The 24,305-nt window shown below is 35.6% G+C and overlaps 1 protein-coding gene and 3 pseudogenes across 1 annotated transcript; all 4 read right to left on the reverse strand.

Moving 5' to 3' along the window:
- Positions 1-122: 122 nt before the first annotated feature.
- On the reverse strand, positions 123-7,055 carry LOC116113336 (annotated as a pseudogene).
- Positions 7,056-7,991: 936 nt separating this feature from the next.
- LOC116113337 lies at positions 7,992-15,939 on the reverse strand (annotated as a pseudogene).
- Positions 15,940-17,711: 1,772 nt separating this feature from the next.
- LOC116113338 lies at positions 17,712-19,646 on the reverse strand (annotated as a pseudogene).
- A 506-nt stretch (positions 19,647-20,152) lies between these two features.
- Positions 20,153-24,305, reverse strand: LOC116113302 (nicotianamine aminotransferase 1-like). The gene is made up of 7 exons (XM_031399451.1): positions 23,957-24,305; positions 22,937-23,276; positions 22,419-22,637; positions 22,252-22,314; positions 21,058-21,213; positions 20,890-20,983; positions 20,153-20,577 (listed from the first exon to the last, which is right to left on the reverse strand). Exons 1-7 carry the CDS (start codon positions 24,226-24,228, stop codon positions 20,462-20,464), a joined length of 1,260 nt encoding a protein of 419 aa, XP_031255311.1. The 5' UTR covers positions 24,229-24,305; the 3' UTR covers positions 20,153-20,461.

Below are 24,305 nucleotides of genomic sequence, written 5' to 3' on the forward strand. Positions count from 1 at the left end.
GAATTGCTCATACTGAGAAAGAGCTGATTTTATTTGCAGTCACTACAGAGTAAACTATAAGCAGAGAGGAGATCAAGTAGCTATTGATCACCATACTCCACTTCATACTTCATATAGATTTATTACTTCTTGCATGCTGTATGGCTAAAAGGCTTAATCCTCCCAAGCCCATCTTAAAGTGCTGAAGGTTCAACACAAAGTTATCGCGAGCCAATTATTCATTCCCACAACTATCCCTGCAGAATTTGTTTATCATCAGCATCAAGATAGCCAGCAATTAAATCTTGTTCAGCACTCATAAACATTGGTACAAAATTATCCACCCACAATTGCTGAAGATGTAAAGTGTATCCTACCGATTGAAAGTCAAAACTTCCTCAACTGATGGTGAATCATTTCAGTCCTTTTCTTGAGTAATGGTTTCAATAAACAGAACAAGTATTATAGGAGAACTGAAGCTAGCCATTATTATGCTATAAACTCAGGAATTCTCTCCCTAATCCTAGAAACTCAAACCTTTTGAGTATCCTATTTACCTGGTAAAACGATGACTGATTCCTCTTTAGCAAGCTTGAGACAGAATTCCATGTCATCATTAATGTCCCAACAATGATGGGTTCAGCTTCACCTGCAATAAAAGTTCATACTAAGTATGCATCCCTTCTACGAATCATAGAAAATCAAATTATATAGATCATTACCATTAGAAACATGGACCCCTCTGGTTTGTTTAGGCAATATATGCAAGTCTCCTTAATTCTTTTATAGCATAGTCTGCAGCCACCCTTAGAATGTCAATGATTTTGGAATAGAAAGCCTCCTCTGTTTTCCCAAGGATTTGAGGAACTGCGCCCTATCATAAACAAAATGCATACAATTGTAAGGGAAGTCAAGAGAATAATATGCACGACATGTAAACCAGAATGCTCAGTGTTTTTCACATCATAACTGTTGAAGATGATGATATCTTGCTGGAAATGAGGAAGTCAACAGATGGTGGGAGTTGTAAGATTTTGGCGCCACAGTTTGAAATTCTGCTGTGCGTGAAGCAGTAGTTTTTTTTTTTGTCACTGTTTTGAACTTTTGTGATGTTCATTAGTGTGTATTTAGGTGAATTCAGCTTTGATTAAGTAATGTATTTGAAATGCTTGTACTTGTATTAGTTGTATGTGTTTAGTTTAAATTTAAACTTGTAAAATATCCACTGCATTAGGTGAAACAGTGGACTGACTTTGTGCTTAAATCACCCCTGTTTTATGAATGAAAAACAGAGCAAAATTTCAGTTCAAATTTTCCCTCTCTACATCTCTCTCTCACGTCTGTTTTGGTCTTCTTTCCTTAGTATACTCCATCTCTAAAAACCACAATAACAAAGACATATGAATCTATCTATTATCACCATATTTTTTCTATTGGAACCTACTAGTCTTGCTACAAGACATATTTAAGATACTGTATCTTTGAAGACTAAAATTCGTAGACATACAGAAATTAGAACATTGAACTTAATAGTTATATAAATTCAAAAAACGAAACGAAAAATTAAGATGCCCAATGACACTACATGGTAACATTTTAGAAGTCCAAGTCAACTAAGTTGCCATAAATCTCAAGGATGAATTGAAGTAGAAATTGTTGAATGGTGATACCATGCTGGAAATGATGAATCAACGCATGGTGGGAGTTGCAAGATTTTGGCGCCACGGTTTGAAATGCTGCTGTCCATGCAGAGTTGGTTTTTGGTCACTGTTTAAGAAATATTTCATGATGTGTTTAGGTGAATTAGGTTGATAAAATGATGTATTTTTGATATGTTTGTACGTGCATTAGTTGGTGTGTTTAGTTTAAATTTTAAATTTGCAGCTTTAGGTGGAACAGTGGCGTGTGCCTTGTATAAATCCACCCTGTTTTTTGAATGTAAAACAAGCAAATTTCAGTTCAGATTTTCTCTCTCTACAGCTCTCTCTCACGTCATTTTTTGGTCCTCTTTCTTTGTATACTCCAGCTCTAAAACCAACAATTGGTATCAGAGCTGTTGTGATCTTTCAGGACCTGGAAAAACAAAACCCTCTTAACAAAACTCAACCACCATACGTAATCATCTTCATGGCAGCAACTCCGCTCACTTTCTCCCCCCATCTTCAATGGATCAGTTCCATGTATGGGCTGTCAAAAAGACTTATTTAAGAGGCCATGTGTTGTGGCAATACGTGGAGGAGGGAAGCAAGTTCCTCAGTTGGGAGCAAACCCCACACTGAACCAAATCAGGATTCATGAAGAGAGATGTCTAAAGCACCAAGGCCCCTATCTTACATACACTCACATGAGTGACAGACCAAGTCTTCACCGGATTATGGCGTGTGAAACTCTAAAGAGCTTGGGATAACTTAAGGAGGAGTTTGGGGGCAGCAATATACACGCAACATGCAAATTCTAAACCTGAGAAGAGAATTTGAGATGCTTAAGATGCAAGAGCTGAGTCTGTGAAGGAGTATGTGGATAGGCTGATGAATGTGGTGAACAGAAGATTAGCTACTTGGTGAAGAGTTGACTGACAGAGGATAGTAGAGAAGGTTTTGGTCAGTTTACCTGAGATATTAGGCAAAACTCTTCACTTGAAGACTCCAAAGACCTGTCCCAGATCAGCTTAGCAGAACTTGTGCATGCTCTTCAAGCACAGAGCAAGGAGGTTGCTGAGGCAGAAGACACAGTGAAGGACCATGATGTAAGCCAAACACAAGGTAGCTGAGAGAAGGGAAAAGAGGAAGTTAACAACGAAGGAAAAAAAATGCGGGACTGAGAACCTTTCCTACTTGTCCTCACTGCAAGAAAAGAACCACTCTGAAAATAGATGTTGGTTCAGGCCTGGCATACAATGTAGGTCTTGTAAGCAGTTTGGACATGTGAAAGGGTGTGCAAGAACAAAGGAGGCAGCAGGAGCATCAATCCCAGGCATGGAGAATCAACAGCAGACTCAAGAACTTGAGCAGTTGTTTATGGCTTCAGGATGTGTGGCTGATTTTGATCAAGAGTGTGGTTAATTGACAGTGGTGCACCAACCATATGTCCACCAAACATGTCCAATTTCGTGAGCTTAGATCAAAGCTACAAGTCTAAAGTTAAAGTGGGAAATGGAGAGCTGCTGGAGGTCAAAGGCAAGGGAAATGTTTCTGTCCAAACCAAGTCAGGTACCAAGATTATATCTGATGTTTTATTTGTTCCAAAAATCAGTCAAAGCCTACTTAGTGTAGGACAAATGCTTGAGAGGAATTACCTCTCTTCATTTTAAAAACTCAGCATGTGTCATTATGGAATGTGATGGAATGAGTTATGAGTTAGATGCAAGAAAAAGCTTCCCGTAGAGTGGGGAAATGTTGTTTTTCAAAACCATTCAGCTAACATAGTTAATAGATGTTAGGTGGACGAATGTGCTGTTTGGAACTGAAAAAAAATCAAGTTAAAGTCAGGCCAAGCTTCCAACCAAATAGAAGCCCAAAAGTCATTTGAAGAAGTGAATTCAGATGAAGTTGTGAAGTTCCAGTCAGAGGTACAAAGTCAATATCTGAAATTTATGAGAGGTGCAATGTGTTGAGTTAGATCCAACCAGCTACAATGAGGCAGTCAAATCTGATGCGTGGAGAGCTACAATGAAGGAGGAGTTCTCTTTAATAAGAAGAACAAATTGCTGATATAATAACCCAAGCTTTGTCCAAAGCCAAGTTTGAAGATTTAAAGCTCAAACTTGGTGTTTCCAGCAATGATATCAAGGAGGAGTGTTGAATGGTGATACCATGCTAGAAATGATAAGTCAACGCATGGTGGAGTTGCAAGATTTTGGCGCCACGTGTTTGAAATGCGCTGTGCATGCAGAAGTTGGTTTTTGGTCACTGTTTAAGAAATATTTCAGTGATGTGTTTAGGTGAATTAGTTGATAAAATGATGTATTTTGATATGTTTGTACGTGCATTAGTTGTTGTGTTTAGTTTAAATTTTAAATTTGCAGCTTTAGGTGGAACAGTGGCGTGTGCCTTGTATAAATCCACCCCTGTTTTTTGAATGTAAACAGAGCAAATTTCAGTTCAATTTTCTCTCTCTACAGCTCTCTCTCACGTCAGTTTTTGGTCCTCTTTCTTTGTATACTCCAGCTCTAAAAACCAACAGAAATTAATGCATCAAAATCATATATTGCAGGAATTTTGGGTTTCTATGTTTTTGATGAAGAATTTTATGGGAAACCCATCTCTTGTCTAGTTATGTTGGTCAATGAGAAAGCCCTTTTCAGGTTAAAAGACCCGAACATATTAAGATAAACCTCAATAGGCTGAGGAGTGTTGCAAGTCAAGTCATGCTGACACCTGAACCAGTGTTATTTCTTTCTCAAGAAAAGCATAAAAATCGCAAACCTGATAAAGGTTGCTGCAGGATTCGAGGTGATATTGATATTCCTTGATGGAATCAACAACCTGACAGTAAAATTAGGAGCATAAATCTCAGGATTTCTACACATACATGACATTATCATCAATCAACAAATTAAGGGCAAGATGGAGAGAGAAAGCCAACCCCTGATTTCTGAAGGATGCCATTGGGATCACATGTCACAAGCCAAAAGTCGCCAGCCAGGCACTATCCATCTCTTTGATACGATCCAAGGGTAATAACAGGCACTGTTGATCCAAATACTCCCATTCGCACATAAGGGGTATTCCAAATGTGAGATGGTCATAGACTTCATCAGAAATTACCATATACCAAGTTTTCTTGCTGTTTCTGCAATCTGATGTTGGATAAATAAACACCCACTTATGAACTGTACTCATCAAGTTAAACGTTGAAGCAAAAATTTAGAACAACTTATTACTTTAGCAATCTAAACGTTGTAAAAGAACTGCAACATAGCCGCTAACATATTTCTAATTAATGTACACTAGCATTTTGTCAGATTACCAAATGAGATGCTTCTCAGTTTTCATATGCTTAAAAGTAATTCAAGACTCTCGAGAAACTAAAGTTAAAGCAAAGAAGAAGAAGAACAGAGAAAGAAAGAAAAGTAGTTTAATATAGCTACCCCTTCTGCAGATGTTGGTAAGTGAAGACATTTCCACAAGGATTGCCAGGATTAATGATAACCATGGCAACAGTATTCTTATCTGCAAGGGCTTCCACTGCATCAAGATCAACCTCCCACCCTTTTCTGGAAGAAGATCAAAAAGGCGAGCTTCAACATTGTTCTGTCTTGTGAAAGTTTCATAGTATGGCCAACCAGGTCTTGGAAGCAAAATTTGGCACCAGGACGGAGAAGGACTGATAAATAACTGTTATTGCCTGCTTGCATCAGGGTAATAAACATCATCTGTGTACAACGTATATGGGAGGTCTCCGTTGAGATAATCTGCAACGGCCCTGTAGGGTTTAACATCAGTGACATAAAAATATATAACTTACACAAAAATGAGCAGATTGTGTGTACTTTATTACATGTTATTTGTTTAGATTAATCATTGAATTTATTTCTATGCCATGGAACGCCTACTGAACAAGTTTTTTCCAGAAAGTTTTAATGATTCTAATATGAGAAACTCCAAACATGTCATGTTTATTGACGAGTTTACTGTATGATTGATGTAAAAATGACCAGCCCATAAACCTACTTCAACATACACAAGTCAACGCTGCCTAGCTACATGGAAATAGAATGGAATTAAATCAATCCATCATTTTGGATACTAGTATTAATGGTAATTAGAAATTGAAGTGATACCTTAAATAGTCAAATTCCTAACTGGTTTCATTTCAACTTCCAACTTCTCTTCACATCTCCTTATTGACTTTTCAACATACATCTTTCATCCTCAAAGTTAAAAACGATATTATAAGTCTCTGATTAATCATTATCTAATCTTTTTAAGTTGTATTTTCCCTTTCAGACTTTTCAGAACCTGACCAAAACTTATAAGAGTTAGAACTGGAATCAGTTTATGTGCTTCACGACTTTACAATACAAAGCTGTTTAAAGATCTTCGTAATACACTAGGTATTCATAAGAATGTGTAAAATAGCACTCACCTTCTACTGGAGAATACCAAGAATGGTCCATAGCAGTTAAACTTGGTGGATCTAACAGCATCAATGATGGCATCTTCCACTACATTAGCAGTTCGAAAGCTAGGAAACACGAGGGGTCGCCATGGCCCAGAGGATGGTTGGTCTTGAGTCGTTTTGGTCAATATTTTCAGTTAAGCTAGTAGCGCCGCTCGAAGTGTATTGTTGCAGATTCTGTCTTGAACCTTTGATGAACTTGAAAACCCCATTTCTTTGTGGATTCGTTCTCCATGTTCAGCGGTCTGGTGGGAGTTTCAAGTCAACAAGGATACACCGACAACATATGAGCCAAATTCAGTATACATAAGATTGGAGTACATCCGATTTTTTATTTTTTATTGTCCAGTTGTTTTTCAAACCCCTGGTTGATATCAAATTATCTTAAGAATTTTTTAATAAAAATATCTTAATGGAGCTTTAACTTTTAACGAACTTCACCAACTTTTTAAAAACAAAGATGTGGCTCTTTATTTCGAGACTTAAATACAATTTTGATTGTTTAATTTCGTAATTTTTTTTTTTTAAATAGAATGATTGAGTTAATAAATTATGGAATGAACTATTTGCACACTTCTTTCCGAATATAAGGACCAAATCCTTTATCCTATATATAGCTGTCACAGTATTACGAAGGAACAAAAATTCAGATTGCTTTTGAGAATCTGAAACTGATGAATAGAGCAACGATTCTATTCAAGTTCTGTCCATAACGTGGATTGTGAATTTTGTTTTACTTATTAAGTTCCTCTTCATATTCCCGGCCCCAAAATTTTACTTGAGACAATATAAATAAATGAAGGGATTAACTTTCTGTCTACGTGTTATTCTAAGAGACAACATGTTCATCCCTTGTAGGGAACCCCTTATTATTGAAGTGGTCGTCAATTCCAACAAGATAAACATATTCTCATGCCTAAAATGTTAAATCTACCTTCCAGCTGGGAGAACACCATAGTGGGTGAATAGCAATTATAATTGGCGGAGCGGAGAGCTGAACAATGGCATCTTCAGCTACAGTAGAGTCCGAAAGCTGGAAAGGCGGAGGGGTTGCCCATGGCCTCAAGGAATGGTGGGTCTTGGATCATCTTTGTTGATATTGTCCATTAACTTCCTTCATCACCACTCCTTTAATGGTGATGCTAGATGCAGTAGTGAGATCTTGGTTAGCTTGCAATCCAAAGCCCATTCTCTTAGCTACTATATTTTCTGTTTTGTGGCGGCAAGAGTTTGAGTTCAGTGACTATGAGCTGGGCTGGGAGCCTGAGAGTCCGCCACGCTTCCAGTAGACATACAGCCAATAAATACAAATCTCCACCAGAATAACAAGAGTGTTTATTTTTTAATTTTATAAAATGTTGATTTCAACCTGGGTTCTCAAATTCAACCCTCTGCTTACTACAGTATCTCATAGTTGGCAGTAATATGGGATTGGATTATAAAGAACTGGCATAAAATAATAGCATTCCGTAATATTGATAAATTTGGATCGAGTGTGAAACTTACTTATTAATATTTTTATTTTTATTTAAAAGTAATTATTAACATTTATGTTTTGGTTGTGTTGTGTAACTTTAGATATATATCATTCAATTTATGCTATCATCGGAAAATAAGGTAAAGAAAAGAAAAAAAAAAATAGGCAACATGTTCAATATATAAGGAATTTTATAACATAAAAACAATAAAAAATTCACACAACTGGCGACGACACTCCTTGATAAAGGAATCTTTTGAATAAAGACACACTTTTGATCCAATGCGGAGTACCAAGCCAATCACCATTGCCCTTATTGATTGAATTGCACATGACCAAATTTATTTGAGAAGGGAAACTATGGAGCATGAGTTGAGATCAACATCCTATTATCGATCTCATAACTTACACACATTTATTGCTTCTTGGCATGTCTATGACAAAAGGCTTTTTCCTCCCAAAACCCTGTTCCATAGTTGAAAGCTCAACCGCAAAGATAAACGGAGCCAATTTTTCATGTTTACTGTTATTCCTGCAAGTTTGTTTATCTGCTTCAAAAGGGTTAGACAATGTATAAGTGTCAAGTCTGCAAACAGTCCAAGGGAGTTTTAAATGTTCAATTTTAAATTTTTTACCTTCCCCCTACTTGATTTAGGACAACAAAACTATAAACCAAATGCATTTCCACTGACACAATCTGGGGGATAAATTAAGCCCTTTTCCATTATTTGCTTTCAAATAGCAGAGAAGGCTAGAGTTTTCATATTGGTAAGCTCAGAATTCATCTCCGAAACCCAGAAATTTTAGAAATTTTATATCATACCTGGTAAAACAGACTGACCTCTTTTGCAAGCTTGAGAGAGAATTCCATGTCATCATTAATGTTTTCCAACAGTGAAGGGTTCACTTCACCTGCAATAGTAGTACGGAAAATGGTATACGCCTCATCTCCTGACGCATAGTATATAGATAATATGATTATATTTGACCTCCACCATTACAAACATGGAACCTTCAGGTTTCTTTGGACAAGTTAGGCAAGGTATCTCCTCAATTCTATTGCAGCATATGTCCACAGCTTCTCCTTGTATGCAAATGATTTTTGGAGAAGAATCCTCCTTGTGTTCTCAAGGATTTGAGGAACTGCTCCCTGCCGCATTCAATAATTAAGTTTTCAAGGTGAAAATCAGAGAATTTGACTTGAAAAACTAAATTCTCAACACTACAAATTATACTCTTCGGTGAGTACACCCAAAATTATTTGGGTAAATTTTTACATAAGTTCAGAAATCTTTGTTAATTCTACTGTACTTAAGAGATGAATAGGTATTACTCTGTTTCAATATGATTTACATTCATCTCTAAGAACATCATAAATTGCCAACCTAAACGAAGGTTGCAGGATCAGAGGAAATATTTAGATAGTCCTTAATGCAGTCCAGAATCTGGCAAGTACAAAAATGAAATATCAATATCATGTCAATTATTATAGTATTTTTAAAACACAAATATAGGTATTTGAAGGCGGACCCCTAATTTTGAAGGATGCCATTGGGATCACATGTCACAAGCCAACCAAGCCCCAACCAGGAACTATCCATCTCTTTGATAATGATCCAAGTGTAAGGACAGGCACCATTGATCCAAACACACCATTCGCACATAAGGGGTATGCCAAATGTGATATTCTCATAAACTTCATCAGAAATTACCATTATCCCGAGCTTTCTTGCTGTCACTGCAATCTAATATTTTTCATGAAATCATCATTCACTAATATTAAATATCAACATTTTATTTCCTCAAAAAGGTATTCACTTACGCCCTCCAGCAAACTAAGGAAAGAAAAAAGAGAAAAGAAACAAAAATATATTTGCATACCTTCTGCAAATGTTGGTAAGTAAGACATTTCCACAGGATTGCCAGGATTAATAATAACCATAGCAAGAGTATTTCTCATCTGCTAGAGCTTCCATAGCATCAAGATCAACCTCCCAATTCTTTTTCTGGAAGAAGATCAAAATGGCGAAATTCAAGATTGAGATGACTCGCAAAATCTTCATAGAATGGGTCGCTAGTTCAGGAAGCAAATATTGGACCAGGACGGGCAAGAACAGCTAATAAACTTCATAGCTTGCTTGCCTCCTGCCGTAAGAAACATCATCTGTGGATACCTTGTATGGTAAATCACAATTGAGATTATCTGCAATGGCCCTGTCATAGTTCATATTGTTGTTTAGTTTAACATTTAACAATACTGATCATTTATATAGTTTCTGCACTGTAATTTTACATACTGCCGTTAGTTCACCCTGTTGTAGTTTTTTTATACTAAAGTATTTGTAAGTTTTATATCCTATTATGTTATGCGCGCGCGCACACACACACACACACACACACACACAAAGTTTTAAATCTTATTCTACACAGATCTTTTTGTGATCCTTTAAATGGCTATTAACTTTGTGGACAGCTACCCTCTATTAGTTTTTATTTTAACACAATGATAAGTGATGTTATCATAGTTTCTGTTGATGTTTGATTTTGACACCAACGACACGCACGTGTAAAATGTTAAGCTGATTTAGAAATTATATGTGAATTATTCATAAGAAGTGTTTATGGTGCTGAGATTATATATGTTTGCAGAAACATAAATAATAGATTGACAATGAGATTTTTATGGTGGTTCGAATGCTTAAAGCAAATCTTACATCCACTGTTATTTTATTATTCTCTGGCTATTTTTCTGATATTTCCTGTAAAACATACAAAAATGGAGAAATGTTTTGTTGACAGAGAAAAAATAATAAAACTCAAATGTTTGTCTAGCTCTCATATGCCTGGCCAGTCCCTTTTTCATGAAGAGATTTATCTATTTATACACCTTTGAGATCAATGTAATGAGTGTTTTTACAAATTGTCTTGATACATGAGGACCACTCCTTAATCCTTATTTTAAAATGGGATATGATTGATATAAAGTATCTCTAATCTTTATCTTAAAATGGGATATGATTGATATAAAATATTTCTTGGAGATGGTTTAAGTTTTTGACAGTTAATACTACTTTCTCTTTAAATATTTATTAAATTATGATTGGTGGTGCTCACATTAATGTGTATTTTTGGTATAACAGTTTGTTCTGTATATCTTCGTAGCAAGCTCTCTCGAAACTGAGTGCCTTTCCAACTCACAACACAGCCAAACGAGTTATTCTAGGTAACAAACCAAAACATACTTAAATAAGCATATGCTTAATTACAAACAAATAGGTAGGAAATGTTATATTTACCTTCTAGCTGGGAGAACACCAACAGCGGGTGAATAGCAATTATGGTTGGCAGAGCTTAGGGCATCGACAACGGCATCTTCGGCTACAGTAGCAGTCCTATAGCTGGGAAAGATAGAGGGGTCGCCATAGCCGAAAGAAATGGTGAGTCTTATATTGTCTTTGTTAAGATTATCAATCAATGTGGTGACCACCATGATTGTCGAATTGTGTATCGTATTATGTATCAAAAATTTAATTTTTCGAATCATGTATCGTTTATTGTATTATATTGTGGGATACGACTTTTAAAAAAATAAAAAATTAATAAAAAATTAAAAATTTAATATCATCCTCGAGATTAATTAACGAATTTTGTGATATTATTGGCCTTAAATTATGGTATTGCATAATCAAAATTAATCACAAAATTAAAAATCTATATCATTTCCTTTCAGCCATTCATATCATTTCTAAGATCAATGTCAATATATATATCTTTACTTGTGTTATTATTATTATGCAACACATCTTCCTCTTCACTTTCCCCTGAATTTTTTTTTTTTTTTTGGGAACCTTTGGCCCAAATTAATAAAGTCGTATCGATTTGTATCAATATTTTTAAGAATGCGAACGGATATGTATCCTATTGTAGGATACATATCAATGTATCGAAAGGTTTAGGATACACTCTCTGATACGTATTGTTGGCGATCCATATCGAATTGTATCATAAGATACGTATCGCATATCACAGGCAGTGGCGGATCCAGGATTTTTATCGAGGAGGGGCCTCTGCGGCTCCGTCATTATTTGCTAAACAACTAGTAAAAACAAAAAAAAAAAAATCATGAAACCTTAAGCAAAGAAAATAATACAATATCAAAAACTTGAGAAAAAAGAATGCAATAACGCAATACTTTCATATTTGAATAAATTCATGAGGAGCAAAAGTTTGAGACAGCATTCCATGTCATCATTAATGTCTTCAACAAATGATGGGTTCAGCTTCACCTGCAATAAAAGTTCATACTAAGTATGCATCCCTTTTACGAATCATAGAAAATCAAATTATAAGATCAATTACCATTACAAACATGGACCCTCTGGTTTGTTTAGGCATAATGCAAGGTATCTCCTTAATTCTGTATAGCATATGTCTGCAGCCACCCTTAGTATGTCAATGATTTGGAATAGAAAGCCTCTCTGTTTTCTCAAGGATTTGAGGAACTGCGCCCTATCATAAACAAAAATACATACATTGTAAGGAGAAAGTCAAGAGAATAACTATGCACGACATGTAAAACCAGAATGCTCAGTGTTTTTCACATCATAACTGTTGAAGATGATGATATTGTGGAAATGAGAAGTCAACAGACGGTGAGAGTTGCAAGATTTTGGCGCCATGGTTTGAAATTCTGCGTGCGTGAAGCAGTAGTTTTTGTTTTTGTCACTGTTTTGAAAGACTTTTGTAATATCATTAGTGATGTGTTTAGGTGAATTCAGCTTTGATTAAGTAATGTATTTGAAAAGCTTGCACTTGTATTAGTTGTGGTGTTTAGTTTAAATTTAAACTTGTAAAATATCCATGCATTAGGTGAAACAGTGGACTGACTTTGTGCTTAAATCACCCTATTTTAGAATGAAAAATAGAGCAAAATTTCAGTTCAAATTTTCCTCTCTACATCTCTCTCTCACGTCTGTTTTGGTCTCTCTTTCCTTAGTATACTCTAGCTCTAAAAACCAACAATAACAAAGACATATGGAAATCTATCTATTTATCACCATATTTTGCTATTGGAACCTACTAGTCTTGCTACAAGACATATTTAAGATACTGTATCTTTGAATGACTAAAATTCGTAGACATACAGAAATTAGAACAATGAAATTAACAGTTATATAAAATTTAAAAAACGAAAAAGAAAAAATAAGATGCCAATGACACTACATGGTAACATTTTAGAAGTTCAAGTCAACTAAGTTGCCATAAATCTCAAGGATGAATTGAAGTAAAAATTAATGCATCAAATCATATATTGCAGGAATTTTGGGTTTCTTGTTTTTGATGAAGAATTTTATGGGAAACCCATCTCTTGTCTAGTAATGTGGTCAATGAGAAAGCCCTTTTCAGGTTAAAAGACCCGAACATATTAAGATAACCTCAATAGGCTGATGGAGTGTTGCAAGTCATGCTGACACCTGAAGCAGTGTTATTTCTTTTCAAGAAAAGCATAAAAAATCGCAAACCTGAATTAAGGTTGCTGCAGGATTCGAGGTGATATGATATATTCCTTGATGGAATCAACAACCTGACAAGTAAAATTAGGAGCATAAATCTCAGGATTTCTACAACATAATGACATATATCATCAATCGACAAAATAAGGGCAAGATGGAGAGAGAGAAGCCAACCCCTGATTTCTGAAGGATGCCATTGGGTCACATGTCACAAGCCAACCAAGCCGCCAGCCAGGCACTATCCATCTTTGATATAGATCCAAGGTAATAACAGGCACTGTTGATCCAAATACTCCCATTCGCACATAAGGGGTATTCCCAAATGTGAGATGGTCATAGACTTCATCAGAAATACCATAATCCTAAGTTTTCTTGCTGTTTCTGCAATCTGATGTTGGATAAATAAACAACCACTATGAACTGTACTCATCAAGGTAAACGTTGAAGCAAAAATTTAGAACAACTTATTAACTTTGGCAAGTCATAAAGTTGTAAAAGAACTGCACACATAGCAAACATATTCTTAATTAGATGTACACTAGCATTTTGTCACATTACCAAATGAGATGCTTTCAGTTTTCATATGCTTAAAAGTAATTCAAGACTCGGAGGAAACTATAGTTAAAGCAAAGAAGAAGAAGAACAGAGAAAGAAAGAAAAGTAGTTTAATTATCAACACCTTCTGCAGATGTTGGTAAGTGAAGACATTCCACAAGGATTGCCAGGATTAATGATAACCATGGCAACAGATTCTTATCTGCAAGGGCTTCCACTGCATCAAGATCAACCTCCCAACCCTTTTGGAAGAAGATCAAAAAGGCGAGCTTCAACATTGTTCTGTCTTGTGAAAGTTTCATAGTATGGCCAACAGGTCTTGGAAGCAAAAGTTGTGCACCAGGACGGAGAAGGACGTATATAATCGTTATTGCCTGCTTGCATCCAAGGTAGATAAACATCATCTGGTGACAAGTATATGGGAGGTCTCGGTTGAGATAATCTGCAACGGCCCTGTAGGTTTAACAGCACAAAATATATAATATTGCACAAAAATGAGCAGATTGTGTGTACTTATACATGTTTATGATTGTTAAATAATCATGAATTTAGTTATGCCATGGAACGCCTACTGAACAAGTTTTTTCCAGAAAGATTTGAATGATTCTAAATATGAGCTCGAACTCATTGTTTATTGACGAGTTTACTGTATGATTGATGTAAAAATGACCAGCCATAAACCTACTTCAACATACAATAGTCAACCTTGCCTAGCTACATGGAAATAGAATGGAATTAAATCAAATCCATCATTTTGGATATAGTATTAATGGTAATTAGAAATTGAAGTGATACCTTAAATAGTCAAATTCCTAACTGGTTTCATTTCAACTTCCAACTTCTCTTCACATCTCCTTATTGACTTTTCAACATACATCTTTTATCTCAAAGTTAAAAATGATATTATGAAGTCTCTGATTAATCATTATCTAATCTTTTTAAGTTGTATTTTGACTTTCAGACTTTTCAGAACCTGACCAAAACTAAAAGCGTTAGAACTGGAATCAAGTTTATGTGCTTCACGACTTACAATACAAACTGTTTAAGATCTTCGATAATACACTAGGTATTCATAAGAATGTGTAAAATATGCTACTCACCTTCTAGCTGGCAGAATACCAAAGATGGTCCATAGCAGTTAAACTTGGTGGATCTAACGCATCAATGATGGCATCTTCACTACATAGCAGTTCGAAAGCTAGGAAACACGGAGGGGTCGCATGGCCCAGAGGAATGGTTGGTCTTGAGTCGTTTTGGTCAATATTTTCAGTTAAGCTAGTAAGCGCCGCTCGAAGTTATTGCAGATTCTGTCTTGAACCTTTGGTGAACTTGAAAACCCCATTTCTTGTGGATCGTTCTCCATGTTCTGCGGTCCGGTGGGAGTTTCAAGTCAACAAGGATACACCGACAACATATAGAGCCAAATTCAGTAGATAATAAGATTGGAGTACATCCGATTTTTATTTTATTGTCCAGTGTTTTTCAAACCCCTGGTTGATATCAAAATATCTTAAGAATTTTTATAAAAAATATCTTAATGGAGCTTAACTTTTAACGAACTTCACAACTCTTAAAAAACAAAGATGTGGCTCTTTATTCGAAACTTAAATACAAATTTGATTGTTTTAATTTAATTTTTTTTTTTTTTAAATAGAATGATTGAGTAATAAGTTATGGAATGAAACTATTTGCACACTTCTTTCCGAATATAAGGACAAATCCTTTATCCTATATATAGCGTGTCACAGTATTACGAAGGAACAAAAATTCAGATTGCTTTTGAGAATCCGAAACTATGAATAGAACAACGATTCTATTCAAGATCTGTCCATAAGGGATGTGAATTTTGTTTTACTTATTAAGTTCCTTCAATATTCCGGCCCCAAAATTTTACTTGGCAACAATATAAATAAATGAAGGGATAACTTTCGTCTACGGTGTTATTCTAAGAGACAACATGTTCATCCCTTGTAAGGGAACCTTATTATTGAAGTGGTCGTCAATTCCAGCAAGATAAACATATTCTCATGCCTAAAATGTTAAATCTACCTTCCATGCGGAGAACACCATAGTGGGTGAATAGCATATAATTGGCGGAGCGGAGAGCATGAACAATGGCATCTTCAGCTACAGTAGCAGTCCGAAAGCTGGAAAGGCGGAGGAGTTGCCATGGCCTCAAGGAATGGTGGGTCTTGGATCATTTGGTGATATTGGCATTAACTTCATCACCACTCCTTTAATGGTGATGCTAGATGCAGTAGTGAGGTCTTGGTCAGCTTGCAATGCAAAGCCCATTTCCAGCACTATATTTTCTGTTTTGTGGCGGCAAGAGGTTGAGTTCAGTGACTAGAGCTGGGGCTGGGAGCCTGAGAGTCCGCCACGCTTCCAGTAGACATACGGCCCAAAAATACAAATCTCCATCAAGAATAACAAGAGGTTTATTTTTATTTTTATAAAATGTTGATTTCAACCTGGGTTCTCAAATTCAATCCCCTCTGCTTACTACAGTATCTCATAGTTGGCAGTAATATGGGATTGGATTATAAAGAACTGGCATAATAATAGCATTTCGTAATAATTGATAAATTTGGATCAGAGTGTGAAACTTATTAATATTTTTATTTTAAAAGTAATTATTAACATTTAGTTTTGGTTGTGTTGTGTAACTTTAGATATATATCATTCAATTTATGCTATCATCAGAAAATAAGGTAAAGAAAAGAAAAAAAAAAAAAAATAGGCAACATGTTCATAATAAGGAATTTTTAAACATAAAAACAATAAGAAATTCACACACACTGGCGACGACACTCCCGTAAAGGAAATCTTTTGAATAAAGACAACCAGTAACACTTTTGATCCAAGCGGAGTAGCCAAAGCCAATCACCATGGCCCTTATTGATTAATTGCACATAACCAAATTTATTTGAGAAGGGGAAACTATGGAGCATGAGTTGAGATCAACATCCTATTATCGATCATATCCTATAACTTACATTTATTGCTTCTTGGCATGTCTATGACAAAAGGCTTTTATCCTCCCAAAACCCCGTTCCATAGTTGAAAGCTCAACCGCAAAAGATAAACGGAGCCAATTTTCATGTTTACTGTTATTCCTGCAAGATTTGTTTTCGCTTCAAAAGGGTTGACAATGTATACGTCAAGTCTGCAAACAGTCCAAAGGGAGGTTTTAATGTTCAATTTTAAATTTTTTACTCCTTTCCCTACTTGATTTAGGACAACAAAACTATAAACCCAAATGCATTTTCCACTGACACAATCTGGGGATAAATTAAGCCCATTTTCCAATTTGTTTCAATATAGCAGAGAAGGCTAGAGGTTATCATATTGGTAAGCTCAGATCAATATCGAAACCCAGAAATTTTAGAAATTTTATCATACCTGGTAAAACAATGACTGATTCCTCTTTTGCAAGCTTGAGAGAATTCCATGTCATCATTAATGTTTCACAGTGAAGGGTTCAGCTTCACCGCAATAGTAGTACGGAAAATGGTATACGCTCATTCCTGAGCGCTAGATATATAGAAATATGATTATATTTGACCTCACCTCACCATTAAACATGGAACCTTCAGGTTTCTTTGGACAAGTTAGCAAGGTATCTCCTCAATTTATCGCAGCATATGTCCACAGCTTCTCCTGTATGCAAATGATTTTTGAGAGAAATCCTCCTTGGTGTTCTCAGGATTTGAGGAACTGCTCCCTGCCGCATTCAATAATTAAGTTTTCAAGGTGAAAATCAAGAGAATTTGATTGAAAAACTAAATTCTCAAACTACAAATTATACTTTCAAGGTGAGTACACCCAAATTTATTTGGGTAAATTTTTACATAAGTTCAGGATGAATCTTTGTTAATTCTACTGTACTTAAGAGATGAATAGGTATTACTCTGTTTCATATGATTTACATCTCTCAAGAACATCATAATTGCCAACCAAACGAAGGTTGCAGGATAGAGGAAATATAGATAGTCCTTAATGCAGTCCAGAATCTGGCAAGTACAAAAATGAAAATATCAATCATGTCAAGATTATTATAGTAGGTTTTAAAACCAAATATAGGTATTTGAAGGCGACCCTAATTTTTGAAGGATGCCATTGGGATCAATGTCACAAGCAACCAAGCCGCCAACCAGGAACTATCCATCTCTTTGATAATGATCACTCCAAGTGTAAGGACAGGCACCATTGATCCAAACACACCCATTCGCACATAAGGGGTAGTTCCAAATGTGATATTCTCATAAACTTCATCAAAATTACCATTATCCCGAGCTTTCTTGCTGTCTCTGCAATTAATATTTTCATGAAATCATCATTCACTATATTAATATCAAACATTTTATTTCCTCAAAAAGGTATTCACTTAGGCCTCAGCAAACTAAGGAAAGAAATAAATGAAAAAGAAACAAAAATATATTTGCATACCTTCTGCAATGTTGGTAAGTAAAGACATTTCCACAAGGATTGCCAGGATTAATAAAACCATAGCAAGAGTATTCTCATCTGCTAGAGCTTCCATAGCATCAAGATCAACCTCCCAATTCTTTTCTGGAAGAAGATCAAAATGGCGAAATTCAAGATTGAGATGACTCGAAAATCTTCATAGAATGGGTAGCTGGTCTTTTGGAAGCAAAATATTGGCACCGGACGGGAAGAACAGCTAATATACTTCAATAGCTTGCTTGCTTCCTGCCGTAAGATAAACATTATCTGTGGATACCTGTATGGTAAATCACGAGTGAGATAATCTGCAATGGCCCTGTCATAGTAGGTTACCGATTACTTTGCTATTTTCTTTCTCCTTGTTGAATCCTCACTGAGTACCCCAAATGTGGTACCTCTAGATTAATACACACAGGATCTCTCATCGATGGGAATTAACCCACTATATATAATGGAATCAAAAAAAGCTTTCTCCTTGGGATGGCAGAGAATATCAGTGGCAAGGGTTTTCTTATAATTTTTCTCTTCTTATGAAATAATGAACTCTAAGCCTTCTTTAAATAGCCACCAAAATTGGATTAGTAGGCAATCCCTGAATTATCTTATTCTAGTTTAAGTTATTCTCTGATGGATTAACTAATAACTAAACCTAGGCCCATTTGAGTGCTAGCCCAATTTAGGTCCAAGTTTAATTATTGAATCCATTCTTGATTTTTAATTAATTAATTTAACTAATTAATCAACAATTAATTAATTAATTTAATTAGTTTATCCAATTAAAAAAATACCCTTTTAACCAATTATACTAATTAGTCAATTATAAGTTATGGAAACTTCAATATCTTCATTAACTCTTTAATGAGAAAAGCCATGATTCCCATCAAGCTTAGAAATCCATAATGTGTGTGACCTTTCTAGGTTCATTTATCGATTGACAGTAAGGTAAATATCAACTCTTGATATCCATCTTCCTTATAGACCATGAGTGACACCTAGCAGTATATCATAGCCCCCAATCAATGAATGAAGTGGGATCATATGAACCTGTAAAATTAAGCGTTTCAGTCATGTCACCTCATTCCCTCCGATGTCGTGTTCTGATCAAGTGCAGACCATAGTATAGTCAAATCCCTAACTTGATCACATAATTCGGATCATCTTAAAATGTAGAATTGTGTTTCTATGAATCTATTCATAAAACACAAATGCCTTGGCCAAAGACTTCCTCCACATTCGTTGATCCCTTGGAACACTCAAGCTCGTAATATCCGAGCCATCAAATTCCTTATTGAATACGCATATGACTTCGTACATGATTAATTCATGACCAACAAGCATTACACACTAGATATAAACAGTCTAGTGATAACGTACTGAAGAACCACAAGCTCCCATGCACAAGACATGATCGCATCTCAAGTCTAGGGATAAAGTGACACTAACGCAACGATGATCATTGACTGAAGATATTATACCATGTGATCAATTGTCCAACAGTCACGTTCGATGCTTCATTCTCTAATAAATCACCTCATTACTCGTGCCCTTATGATATGAATCTCATCACCCAACCATCAACATCTCATGCTAATCAATGGCGGCACACAGTAATGTTGATCTAACGATAATATTGCCCCTGATTATTATCACATCTAATCAGGAACATACTTAAGAGCGAGTCACATGAAAGAATCTTGATACTCATATTCTCAAACTCTTTAAAAATAGAATTATTTCCAGAACAAGCTCAGGGACATACGCAACTTAATTAAATATAAATAACACAAAATGGCGTAGAATAATCGTCATTTTATTAATGATAAAACATTATAAAATTTATATATAAATGTTTCCCTAAACCTTACATATATCATTGGTTTCAGGGCACATACACTAACAGATATATAATCTTTCTTAACCTATGGGATGTGAACATTTTTGCATCATGTAGACTCAAGTTAATCTATCTTGATTCTTAGATTTCTCTTGCGTAAGCAAATGGATTACTTCTGTTACTGTGCTATTTTTATGCAAACTAAAAGATCAAAGAAATCCGTAGAATCCTTTTCATAAAATGGTGAACTGAACAAATCAAGTCAAACATAAGCAATTTAAGCAACTTAATTATATACGAACATTGTGTGAATGCCAAATCACATCTGTGGTCCAACGAGGAGTTGCCGACCACCACTGCCCACTTTTTCTTATGTTTTTTTTTATCGAATTGCTCATACTGAGAAAGAGCTGATTTTATTTGCAGTCACTAGCAAGAGTAAACTATGAAGCAGGAGAGGAGATCAAGTAGCTATTTTGATCACCATACTCCATTTCATGACTTCATATAGATTTATTACTTCTTGGCATGCCTGTAATAAAAGGCTTTAATCCTCCCAAGCCCATCTTCAAGTGCTGAAGGTTCAACAGCAAAGGTTATGCGGAGCCAATTATTCATTCCCACAACTATCCCTGCAGAATTTGTTTATCATCAGCATCAAAGATAGCCAGCAATTAAATCTTGTTCAGCACTCAAGAGAAACATTGGTACAAAATTTATCCACCCACAATTGCTGAAGATGTATAAGTGTATGCCTACCGATTGAAAGTCAAAACTTCCTCAACTGATGGTGAATAATTTCAGTCCTTTTCTTGAGTAATGGTTTCAAATAACAGAACAAGTATTATAGGAGAACTGAAGCTAGCTAGTATTATGCTAATAAAGTCAGGAATTCAGTCTCCCTAATCCTAGAAACTCAAAGCTTTTGAGTATCTTATTTTTACCTGGTAAAACGATGACTGATTCCTCTTTAGCAAGCTTGAGACAGAATTCCATGTCATCATTAATGTCTTCCAACAATGATGGGTTCAGCTTCACCTGCAATAAAAGTTCATACTAAGTATGCATCCCTTTTACGAATCATAGAAAATCAAATTATATAGATCAATTACCATTACAAACATGGACCCCTCTGGTTTGTTTAGGCAATATATGCAAGGTATCTCCTTAATTCTGTTATAGCATATGTCTGCAGCCACCCTTAGAATGTCAATGATTTTGGAATAGAAAGCCTCCTCTGTTTTCTCAAGGATTTGAGGAACTGCGCCCTATCATAAACAAAAATGCATACAATTGTAAGGGGAAAGTCAAGAGAATAAATATGCACGACATGTAAAACCAGAATGCTCAGTGTTTTTCACATCATAACTGTTGAAGATGATGATATCTTGCTGGAAATGATGAAGTCAACAGACGGTGAGAGTTGCAAGATTTTGGCGCCATGGTTTGAAATTCTGCTGTGCGTGAAGCAGTAGTTTTTGTTTTTGTCACTGTTTTGAAAGACTTTTGTAATATTCATTAGTGATGTGTTTAGGTGAATTCAGCTTTGATTAAGTAATGTATTTGAAATGCTTGCACTTGTATTAGTTGTGTGTGTTTAGTTTAAATTTAAACTTGTAAAATATCCACTGCATTAGGTGAAACAGTGGACTGACTTTGTGCTTAAATCACCCCTATTTTATGAATGAAAAATAGAGCAAAATTTCAGTTCAAATTTTCCCTCTCTACATCTCTCTCTCACGTCTGTTTTGGTCTTCTTTCCTTAGTATACTCTAGCTCTAAAAACCAACAATAACAAAGACATATGGAAATCTATCTATTTATCACCATATTTTTGCTATTGGAACCTACTAGTCTTGCTACAAGACATATTTAAGATACTGTATCTTTGAATGACTAAAATTCGTAGACATACAGAAATTAGAACAATGAACTTAACAGTTATATAAAATTTAAAAAACGAAAAAGAAAAATTAAGATGCCCAATGACACTACATGGTAACATTTTAGAAGTTCAAGTCAACTAAGTTGCCATAAATCTCAAGGATGAATTGAAGTAAAAATTAATGCATCAAAATCATATATTGCAGGAATTTTGGGTTTCTATGTTTTTGATGAAGAATTTTATGGGAAACCCATCTCTTGTCTAGTTATGTTGGTCAATGAGAAAGCCCTTTTCAGGTTAAAAGACCCGAACATATTAAGATAAACCTCAATAGGCTGATGGAGTGTTGCAAGTCAAAGTCATGCTGACACCTGAAGCAGTGTTATTTTCTTTCTCAAGAAAAGCATAAAAAATCGCAAACCTGAATTAAGGTTGCTGCAGGATTCGAGGTGATATTGATATATTCCTTGATGGAATCAACAACCTGACAAGTAAAATTAGGAGCATAAATCTCAGGATTTCTACAACATACATGACATATATCATCAATCGACAAATTAAGGGCAAGATGGAGAGAGAGAAGCCAACCCCTGATTTCTGAAGGATGCCATTGGGATCACATGTCACAAGCCAACCAAGCCGCCAGCCAGGCACTATCCATCTCTTTGATATAGATCCAAGGGTAATAACAGGCACTGTTGATCCAAATACTCCCATTCGCACATAAGGGGTATTCCCAAATGTGAGATGGTCATAGACTTCATCAGAAATTACCATAATCCTAAGTTTTCTTGCTGTTTCTGCAATCTGATGTTGGATAAATAAACAACCACTTATGAACTGTACTCATCAAGTTAAACGTTGAAGCAAAAATTTAGAACAACTTATTAACTTTAGCAAGTCTATAACGTTGTAAAAGAACTGCAACATAGCCGCTAACATATTTTCTTAATTAGATGTACACTAGCATTTTGTCAGATTACCAAATGAGATGCTTCTCAGTTTTCATATGCTTAAAAGTAATTCAAGACTCTCGAGGAAACTAAAGTTAAAGCAAAGAAGAAGAAGAACAGAGAAAGAAAGAAAAGTAGTTTAATTAGCTACACCTTCTGCAGATGTTGGTAAGTGAAGACATTTCCACAAGGATTGCCAGGATTAATGATAACCATGGCAACAGTATTCTTATCTGCAAGGGCTTCCACTGCATCAAGATCAACCTCCCAACCCTTTTCTGGAAGAAGATCAAAAAGGCGAGCTTCAACATTGTTCTGTCTTGTGAAAGTTTCATAGTATGGCCAACCAGGTCTTGGAAGCAAAATGTTGGCACCAGGACGGAGAAGGACTGATAATATAACTGTTATTGCCTGCTTGCATCCAAGGGTAAGATAAACATCATCTGGTGACAACGTATATGGGAGGTCTCCGTTGAGATAATCTGCAACGGCCCTGTAGGGTTTAACATCAAGTGACATGACAAAATATATAACATTACACAAAAATGAGCAGATTGTGTGTACTTTATTACATGTTTATGATTGTTAAATTAATCATTGAATTTAGTTCTATGCCATGGAACGCCTACTGAACAAGTTTTTTCCAGAAAGATTTGAATGATTCTAAATATGAGAAACTCCAAACATGTCATTGTTTATTGACGAGTTTACTGTATGATTGATGTAAAAATGACCAGCCCATAAACCTACTTCAACCATACACTAGTCAACCTTGCCTAGCTACATGGAAATAGAATGGAATTAAATCAAATCCATCATTTTGGATACTAGTATTAATGGTAATTAGAAATTGAAGTGATACCTTAAATAGTCAAATTCCTAACTGGTTTCATTTCAACTTCCAACTTCTCTTCACATCTCCTTATTGACTTTTCAACATACATCTTTTATCCTCAAAGTTAAAAATGATATTATGAAGTCTCTGATTAATCATTATCTAATCTTTTTAAGTTGTATTTTGACTTTCAGACTTTTCAGAACCTGACCAAAACTTATAAAGCGTTAGAACTGGAATCAAGTTTATGTGCTTCACGACTTTACAATACAAATCTGTTTAAAGATCTTCGATAATACACTAGGTATTCATAAGAATGTGTAAAATATGCTACTCACCTTCTAGCTGGGAGAATACCAAAGAATGGTCCATAGCAGTTAAACTTGGTGGATCTAACGGCATCAATGATGGCATCTTCCACTACATTAGCAGTTCGAAAGCTAGGAAACACGGAGGGGTCGCCATGGCCCAGAGGAATGGTTGGTCTTGAGTCGTTTTGGTCAATATTTTCAGTTAAGCTAGTAAGCGCCGCTCGAAGTGTTATTGCAGATTCTGTCTTGAACCTTTGGTGAACTTGAAAACCCCATTTCTTTGTGGATTCGTTCTCCATGTTCTGCGGTCCGGTGGGAGTTTCAAGTCAACATAGGATACACCGACAACATATAGAGCCAAATTCAGTAGAAATAA

The sequence above is a fragment of the Pistacia vera genome, unplaced genomic scaffold (genome assembly GCF_008641045.1).
Source record: "Pistacia vera cultivar Batoury unplaced genomic scaffold, PisVer_v2 Contig678, whole genome shotgun sequence".
NCBI classification, from domain to species: domain Eukaryota; kingdom Viridiplantae; phylum Streptophyta; class Magnoliopsida; order Sapindales; family Anacardiaceae; genus Pistacia; species Pistacia vera.

Bases quoted from the DNA above. Each gene is read 5' to 3' on its own strand.
- LOC116113302 (XM_031399451.1), bottom strand. From the start codon at position 24,228: ATGGAGAACGAATCCACAAAGAAATGGGGTTTTCAAGTTCACCAAAGG. The intron at 22,315-22,418 runs GTTGGCTTCTCT...TTTACTTGTCAG, and splicing joins GCATCCTTCAGAAATCAGGG to GTTGTTGATTCCATCAAGGA. The intron at 20,984-21,057 runs GTAATTGATCTA...CTTTTATTGCAG, and splicing joins AGGGGTCCATGTTTGTAATG to GTGAAGCTGAACCCATCATT.